The following is a 9,184-nucleotide window of genomic DNA, read 5'->3' on the forward strand; positions in this document are numbered from 1 at the left end:
GTATTATCGCTTTATTATAAATTTGAAAATTATCGTAACTTGATAATGCTATATTATCTCGATAAGCCAATCGACCATTGGAACAACTACGAAACTGTATACGGAAAGAACAGTTTTACTAAAGTATCTGAAAATGTAGCTACAGATCCGACTGCTCAAACTAATTGCTAGAATATCAAAATTTTTTTGCAACATTGCCTGTCATACTTGAATTTCCTACATAATCATTTCGACTTTTAATTTAAAATTATTTTCAGACCTGTATCTACAGTTTATTATGCTCGAGATTCCTGCATAATTATTTTAATAATTTAATAACTATTTTCAGTTCTGTATCTAGCAATTATCATGCTTAAGTTTTCTTTTTATTATAGTTTAATAAAATTATTTTCACATCTGTAGCTAAATTTTAGATTTTTTAGCAAAATTCTTTCCTGCTGTTACTGAATTACTTATAATTATGTTCATCAGTTTTTATGAAATCTCTGGTCCTAAGCAACTTTAAGCAGCACATATAATTCTAATTAAATTTTAATATAAATTGTATATAATTGTAAATAATTCTATTTATAATTCTTACGTCTCCATCGAAATATCCACTTCCTTTTGTATTCCAACAATTTTATTCGGCAAAGTTCAACAGCATACTCGATACACTTTATACAAACATCATAGCGATAATGGCACGCATTTTGTTCTGGATCGCTGACGCACATGTTATTGTTAGTTTTCAACCGCATTGCTCCAATACGCTTCGCAACGAAATACTTAATCACAGACGTTGTTCTACGATAACTAGAGCCGAAGGGTTGTCGGATTCACTGATTGTCTTCCGAGTGCATGGTGTTCAACAGAGCGAAGAAGGAGTACGAGCCTCGCAGGATCTACGAAAAACTCACAGTAAATTATCGACCGACCTTTTGTGATTCAATCGCGAATGGTAAACAACGGTAATTTGCGAGTGCGTAAAAAAAAATCGTGCTGAAGAAAAATTTAATCGAGAAATCTGTGTAATAACTAATTAAAATAATTCCAAATTATTTCGTGAATTATTTTCACTCTGATTCAAGTCATTTCGGGTACACACAAGAAAATCTTCGGATGCACGAATCAGTGCTTGGCCATTTAGACTTCGTACTTTGACTAGTGTCTTTAGGCATTCTGTTGTATCAGACACGACCATCGATTTAATACGCGGTTGTTCACGAAGGATGGGCGGAGAACGCTTCGCCTCTCTGCACGTGCTAAAGGTGCGTTTTGATCTTCATGTTCCTTCTGGATTCTTATAGAGTACCATTCGCAGCATCCGGCGTTCCATTCTTTTATCCCGATGTGTTTACGACTATCAGCATCAATTCGCCGCAGGTAAAGAAAAGTAAAATTGCCACACGTACGAAGCAGCAGCGAAAAACCGCTGCACTATATTTGAAGCGGCTTCAAATATAAGGGAATGATTCACGGTTATCAGTACTATTTTTCAGTACTAACAAAAGCTGTTTAACTTCAATTCTAGTAAAAAAAATTAACAAATTTACTTTTGAGAATTTAAATAAATATGGCATTCAATAGTTTTTAAACATTCCTAATTCCTGAAATCTTGTCTATTAAATGAAAAACTTAAATTTCAAATTTGGAGTCAGATCTTTTCTGTTCAATGTTGGTGAAAAAAATTAAAAATGTTACGTTACGTACTTTACGTGTTTCGAGTTATATTAAATAATAATTTAACATGAGCTTTACACAAAATTAATTTTGGGAAAACACTGAAATTAAAATACTAACTATTAAACTATCCTTTCTGATTGTTCAGTCGTTGGTCATTCGAAAATTAATTAAAAAAACTTTTACATTTTAACGGGATATAGGATTCTATTTTTTTTCAAATCTTGAATCTTGCTCTTGGATTCGTGATCTTTCTACACTCTCTCTCTCTCTCTCTCTCTCTCTCTCTCTCTCTACGTTTTCAACCATCTATTTAAATTTTCTAGGTTCTTCGAAGCCTGGGACTTGTACTGTTTTATGTAGAAAGCGTACGCTATCCATTTCATGCTCAAAAGAATGTAGAAGAAAACTTTATTTTCGCACAAAATTGCGGACTCATCCTTTTTTGCACTAACCGATTCATTGAAAGTTATTAATCTTCCAGTGAAAAGCGATTTATTTAATGCTTATCATATTTTTTTGCAAATGTCTCGTCGAGTTCGTTGGATCTCTCTGGAAAGTTCACGGAATTGCGCGAGAAATGCGCTTCGATCACTATATATTCAATCTTTCTCCTGAAGTGCCTGTTTAATTTCATTTAATTACTGTGATCTCACTCGATACTTTTCCTGCACTGTGCGTACCAGAAGTATCACGCGATAATCAACCGGTCTGAGGATACGATCATCGATGCGTTTTTGAAGATATACTCACCGCGGTGAATGTCTCCATGGATAAAGCGTAAAACACGCCTGCTTTCAGATTTATTGCTTTTCTCGAAAATATTATAGACAATATTAGCAGACGTCCAGGCTTGGCGGAAATGTCATCATTCCATTTCGAAAGCCACTGGCTTTGCGTCAACGATGCGCTCTGTAAGATCATAAATCCAATGCGATGTGGAAGTTCGCCTCAAGTATATATGTTACAAATCCGAATGAATTACATATCATGTGTGTTAATTCTATATATAAAGAGATTATAGGTTTTATCAACATTCTAACTTTTCGTTGATTTTGATAACGGGGCATTATTAATGCTGATAGTAAAATGAAAAATAGATCGGTTGTATAACATTTTATCTTCAACATCGTAAAGTAAATTTGATCTTCACTTCCTTATTTTAAAAGACACAATTAAAAGAAACGAGTTTTTCAGAAAAGATGAAAAATTATTTTTCAACTTGAGAAAATTATTGACTCAAATAATGTCGATAAAAAGAAATATATTCTTAGCATGACCGAATGTCATTTTTTTGTCATTTTCATTTCATATTTCTTAAAAAAATATTCTTTTTGACTCACGATTTTGACGATTTTTTTATAAAGTTGAATTAGTACACTTTTGATGATTGATAGAGTAATGTTAAGTAATATTAATTTATTATTGTAATAACACTCGAAAATCACACTTTTTATGTAATCACTTTTAAAGTAAGGGAGCGATATATATTTTCGGAATTGCACTATTAAAAATATTAAAAAAAAAAAAACGTTTTATGTAGGTATAATTATAAGTACAATATTAGTGATAAATTAGTAATGAAAAAATGGTATTACAGTAAAGCAAGTGTTGCTGTGGAACATAATTGCACCTGGTATTTCACTTCGTTTCCTAGCCAACAGATATAGAAAAGCTGCGAAAGGGCCGCCATCAGGTATACCGCAAACTTTAAAGTGTTGGAGCTCTGGCCTATAACCTGCTCGAAACAAAGCGAAGCTCTGATCACGATCTGACCGCGGCTTGGCACTTTGACTTATCACGACTCACCAAGGTTGCTTGGAAGCCAGTCAGGCAAATCATCGAGGTACTCGAGAGCATCTGAACGAACATGCCGGCGCTGAAGACTTCGTTGAAGTCGTCTATTATGGCGAGCAGACGTTGATGATTACGGATGGATCGTCCGAACCGCTCGGTAAAACCGCCGCAACGAATCGCGTCCGGATCATAATTATCTTTTTCGCAGCTGGCTTCGGTTGTAGAAAATGCCCCGTAACAAGAGTTTTCATCGATGGTGCTTGGATAGTTTCGCTTATCTATACCACTTGGCGTCCCGTCGTACCAGTCGTTGCTGCCGCAGTTCTTAAAATGTGCATTCAGAATTTCGAGCTGCACGAGAAATAGATTGCATAAATTCGTGAGCAAACTGTCCATCATGATGATGGCGATTACGCCGACGGAGACGGTGCAGGCCTCGATGAAAAAGCCAATCCCGTGCCATGGATATACAGTTGTATCGAAGGGATACTGCGCCCTTACTGGGAGCTCTCCGTTCTCCACAGGCACGACGAACAGCAGAGCGATCACGAGGAAGAAACCCAGGACGCTAAATCCATAGAAGGTCACGCGACAGAGCAGCAGGTATTTGTCCAGGATTTCGCCTTCGACGCCAACTAATTAAATGGATAATTATAATTGGCACAAAAAAAAAAAAACAATTTTGTTAAAATATTTAAAAAAGACCCTGCACTAATCATGTAAAAACTTGGACCCTCGTGAAATGAATTTTCACACATAATGTAGCTTATAATATGGTGAACAAAAATGTAATAGATACAAACTCAGTAATGAATAGTTTCTAAGCTATGGTGTATCAAGAATAATATTTGTGTTCATGTATTTGGGATCCTTTGATATACATATAGCTGAAAAACTATTCATTATTGAATTTATGTCTGTGATGTCATTTGTGTGTGTGTGTTCCCTACATTATAAGTTATATTATATGTGAAAACTAATTCATTAAGATTCAATTTTTCGTAGTAATAATGCGCAGGTCTTTATATAGATCTGTAAATAATTTTGTTGAGCCACCAAAATGAAACTTTAGTACGATTAGAATTACTGTAAAAAATGATTGACATTCTAGCAATCAGTTCGAGCATAATTATTTTATATTATGATAGTCCAATAAAATCATTATCAGATCTATATCTAGCCAAATTTTTAGGCAAAACTGTTCTTTTTATACATCGATGTAATCGCGTTTGGCAGTTACTTTCAGAAAAATTTCTGACTGGGAGATGATTATTCAAAGGAAAAGTACAATCGTTTTCACTCTGTCGATATCGCTGGTGTGTACTTTGCATCTTACGCAACGTGATATTAGAATTAGATATTAGAAACTTGATATGCGATTTCAAGGAACGTCACGTGTCGCGGATGCATATATCAGGTGTGATTATGCAAACTGCCGAGTAATTCTCTGTGAATGAATCGTAGATCCTTAATCGCGTATCCAAGAGGATACGTGCGAGAAGGACTGGCAGAGACCGGCAAGGAAAAATTCTTCGAGTGGTCCTGAATTAACGGAGAAGTTGACAAGCTACGATGGCCCTTTCGCAGTGTCCTTTCGACGTGCAGATCTCATTAAAGTGTAAAATTGCGTGCCCTCCTGTCAGCGTGTTTGCTTAACAGAGGATACATATATTTATGTGACTTGACACTAAAGTCATTTACATGGCATTTCATACTTCCATGGATTGCAACAATTTAATATACAGTTTAATCTTTCATTATTCACGCGGTGTATCCAGGACATCCGCTTTGTGAAATCGATGAATGTATAATTGTTATATTTATACATTTTATTAAATTTAGCATAAATTATTTCACAATTAAAAATTTTAATAAAATATTATTAATCTAATTGATTATAAAGAGAAAATTGAGATAGAATGTTGTCACCTTTTGAAAAAATAATATTAGTTAAATGAAAAAACTATTGGAATGATTAGTGCATATTGGATTTGAATAATTTTCCAATTATTTCTGACCATTTTTTCGCGAGTCTAATAGTATTTTTCCTAATAAAGGGCAGAAACATCTCATAAGTAATTACGTTAAAAAGTACCACGCAAGTAACGTAAAGCTAAGAGCTAAGAGCAGATAATATACAGACATGTGTTTAAATAAATATCGTCGACGACAAAATTGTTGACGAAATATTGAATGTTATGAAGCAATTATGATATTTCATTTAAAATTACTCGAACCTCCTGGGATTCTTTTGCCATATTTGTCTCGCATATCTAAATGCTGATTGATTACACGAACGCAATTTTACTCACTGGGAAACTTGCAGAGTTCAATACAACTGCCGACAATTTTGCGGAGCAATCGTTTGATTTTCTCATGACGAGTTTGGAAGATCATCACTTTGAAGAACACGACGATGATCCCGGCAAAGATGCATCCGTCGTCCGTAACGATTGACAGATCGTCAAAACTCATGCAAATGTCAGCGAATAGAGTTATTATGAAGACGAGCATAATTGCTAAGATAGATTTGTTGTATACGTAATATGAGCATCTTAAGAATGCGGACGAATTCGAGTCGAGAGCCCATAAGCCAACGTATCTGAAATTATTATAAAGGAATATTTATAATAATTGAAGAAATTTTGATCATCATGTTGTGTCCAACATGTAATAATTGTATTTTGTACGGCTTTTTAAACAAAAGGGTAGATATACTTTTCACAAAATTCTATTCATTTTTTAAAAATTCAATTTTCGTTTAAAGTAAACGTAAATTTGTAATATGTGCAATAGCTATAAGAAATTTAAATATTTTTTTACAAATATTTTTTTACATATATGAAAATAAATATAAATTTTATTTACGATACAATTCAAATGATATATTAAAATAATAAAATTTATTGGCAATATTTAATGTCAAAAGAATTACACTGATTTACAATTATACTAGTTTCTCAACATCTTAATGATAATTTTTATGTATCTTGTTCTGTAAAATAAAAAACAAACGTAGACTGTATTTATAGTTTTTTTTTTAAGTAAATTCTTAATTTCTTAAAATCTGTGGACGGTGAAACTTTCTCAATTATATTCTCTCTCAATAACTGAAAATATATAAGAATCATCGTTTAGGTATTGAGAAACAGAAAATGTAAATCAGTATAATCGGGGAAAAGAATTCGAAGTCGGCTCGGAGGATTACACGAACGATACACAGATATGATAGTACACAATTATAAAATGTAAAACGGGACAGTACGATCTTCTGAAGTACGTGACACACGATCAGTCAATCACGCCTCCGCGTGGTAAGATTTACAACAGATCTCACTTTAGGTAACTGAGATGCACAATATTCAACTTCTGGAACTGTTCCAGACGATCACGATTGCTAGCCGTTCCTCGCGTCATTCCTGCTATTCCGCGCCGTGGCCACGACGACAATAAAGGACACGCTGCATGCAGGGCATGGGAGGTCACCTGTGTCGCGTGGGTGCGATTCCTCGAGCGACGTTATATATCAAAGTACTCATTATCGAGAGTCGTTTGAATCTATATTCCCCTTCGCTGCACTAGGAGAAAATTGTCCATGATAAACTGGACGCAGATTGTACTGTCCCGTCTTTTTTTCCACGAATTATAAACACTCGCTCGTTGCGGTAACGTCTTCCATCACGCCAATAATTTAAGAAAATGGCGGTAATTGCAATGCTGCTGCAATCCCGCGATTCGTTTCGTTCCCAAGCGTTTTGTATTTTACCGCAATAAGAGGCCAATACAGAAACAGTTTATCAAGCCGCACATTCATAAGTATAAACGGTCCGTCGTTTTCCACTTATCGAAATAGCAGACTCGACTGCAAATTTGACAATGTGTGTTTTGCTGTAAGACGATTCGATCACTGTAGTATTGCCAGTTCTTTCGCGATTGTATAACGACACGTAATGTATTGTTGATGTAAGGTAAAAAAAAATCTTTGAGACATTTTCACAGGAACAGTTTAGTGATAATTGTATCTATCTTTTAAATTTACTTTTATACATTGGCTTTTATTTAATTGTAATTTGCTTTATAATTTATTTATAATTTGCTGTCATATAACTGTAAAATTAAATGGAAATTAGAGAATAATTATGAAGCTACAATACGTATTTAATAATTTTTTATTTAAAAAAATTATTGTATTCACCTTTTAAATTTACTTTTAGACATTTATTTTTATTTAGTTGTGATTTGCTTCTATATATCTTTTTTCATATATTTACTTGTATTTATTTATAATTTATTGTTATATAAATGCAAAATTAAATTAAAATTAGAAAACAAATTATAAAATTATAATACGTATTTAAAAAAAATTGTATTTAAAATGAATAAAAAATAAATTCCGGTACCGGGAATCGAACCCGAGCCTCCTGGGTGAGAGCCAGGTATCCTAGCCACTAGACCATACCGGATTACGAAAGCTTCCTTTCGAATTTTAAAGAAATGATTAACTATTGTACTTGAATTATACAATAAATTTATACGTTCATTGATAGTTTTATATTTTTTTAAACACTATGTTACCTAACTGCAATAATATATCATAATAATTCTATAAAATATTTCTGGAAACAGTCATGAATAAAAAAATTATTATTTCTATATTTTATACTTAGTAATATAAATAACATTATTAATAATTATAATAACAACTATTACGCATATTTGCCACATAAATAATTAACAGAAAATCATTTAAAAAAAAAATAAAAAAACATATCGTCTGTACTAATTGTAAGTTTCGAACCAACGACGTTTTAGATGATGCACATTTCATGATAAACTTGGTACTCCGATCGTTATAGTTATTAATTACTAAAACAAAAAATATAAATGACAATTGCATAACTTATAATAATGAGCAAAAGAATTTGTCAGAAGTGGGATTCGAACCCACGCCCTCAGAGAGGACCAGAAGCCCCAAACTCGGTATTAAACCGAGAAGGTATGAACCTTGAGTCTGGCGCCTTAGACCGCTCGGCCATCCTGACAATCGATTACGACTCTCTTAATAATACAGATAAGGTGCATATAACGGTATACATATTAAATTTACTTCATGTAAGACACATAAGAATAAATATCCATGATTTATTAAATAATCAAGTAATATAAAATAATTAATAATCTATAATATAATAATAATAATTGATAAGCCGTAACATAAAATAATTCATTATCAAATTGTGTAACAAAAATCAATTATAGTTGCCATAAAATTTGTGGAAAGCCCTTTTGTCTACAAAATGTATGTGAGATAAAAAATAATATACTGCAAAATTTTTAATAAATTCGAGAACAATTTAATTAATTATTTTCTATTGTGTTTTTAACTCATGGCGTTTTTGCGAGCAAAAGAATTTGTCAGAAGTGGGATTCGAACCCACGCCCTCAGAGAGGACCAGAAAGCCCGAAAAACTCGGTTTTTGAACCGAGAAGGAGTGAAACCTTGAGTCTGGCGCCTTAGACCGCTCGGCCATCCTGACAATCGAACTCATCTTTCTTAAAATAATGACATGAATATTTATTCAATTTATATATTTACATCATTCATTAATATTATTTTTCAGACTACAAATAATTTTATTATTTGTATATGTACTTAATTTTTACACACACACACACACACACACACACACACACACACACACACACACACACACACACACACACA

General features: G+C 33.2%; 1 protein-coding gene and 3 non-coding genes across 4 annotated transcripts; all 4 read right to left on the reverse strand.

Moving 5' to 3' along the window:
* Nucleotides 1-700: 700 nt before the first annotated feature.
* On the reverse strand, nucleotides 701-6,876 carry LOC108754541 (odorant receptor 13a-like). The gene is made up of 6 exons (XM_018496938.1): nucleotides 6,797-6,876; nucleotides 5,772-6,061; nucleotides 3,472-4,094; nucleotides 3,296-3,400; nucleotides 2,416-2,574; nucleotides 701-884 (listed from the first exon to the last, which is right to left on the reverse strand). The coding sequence occupies exons 1-6, from the start codon at nucleotides 6,874-6,876 to the stop codon at nucleotides 819-821; spliced, it is 1,323 nt and encodes a 440-aa protein (XP_018352440.1). The 3' UTR covers nucleotides 701-818.
* Nucleotides 6,877-7,850: 974 nt separating this feature from the next.
* On the reverse strand, nucleotides 7,851-7,922 carry Trnae-cuc. The gene has a single exon. It is a non-coding gene; the product is annotated as a tRNA-Glu (tRNA).
* Nucleotides 7,923-8,382: 460 nt separating this feature from the next.
* Nucleotides 8,383-8,501, reverse strand: Trnal-caa. The gene is made up of 2 exons: nucleotides 8,464-8,501; nucleotides 8,383-8,427 (listed from the first exon to the last, which is right to left on the reverse strand). It is a non-coding gene; the product is annotated as a tRNA-Leu (tRNA).
* A 371-nt stretch (nucleotides 8,502-8,872) lies between these two features.
* On the reverse strand, nucleotides 8,873-8,996 carry Trnal-caa. The gene is made up of 2 exons: nucleotides 8,959-8,996; nucleotides 8,873-8,917 (listed from the first exon to the last, which is right to left on the reverse strand). It is a non-coding gene; the product is annotated as a tRNA-Leu (tRNA).
* Nucleotides 8,997-9,184: the final 188 nt, after the last annotated feature.

Source organism: Trachymyrmex septentrionalis, unplaced genomic scaffold (genome assembly GCF_001594115.1).
Source record: "Trachymyrmex septentrionalis isolate Tsep2-gDNA-1 unplaced genomic scaffold, Tsep1.0 scaffold8, whole genome shotgun sequence".
Lineage (NCBI taxonomy): Eukaryota > Metazoa > Arthropoda > Insecta > Hymenoptera > Formicidae > Trachymyrmex > Trachymyrmex septentrionalis.

Coding starts and splice junctions, on each gene's coding strand:
- LOC108754541 (XM_018496938.1), bottom strand. CDS start 6,876: ATGACGCGAGGAACGGCTAGCAATCGTGATCGTCTGGAACAGTTCCAG. Junction 4,095..5,771: donor TGAACTCTGCAAGTTTCCCA/GTGAGTAAAATT, acceptor CCATTTAATTAG/TTGGCGTCGAAGGCGAAATC. Junction 3,401..3,471: donor CTGGCTTCCAAGCAACCTTG/GTGAGTCGTGAT, acceptor TGTTTCGAGCAG/GTTATAGGCCAGAGCTCCAA.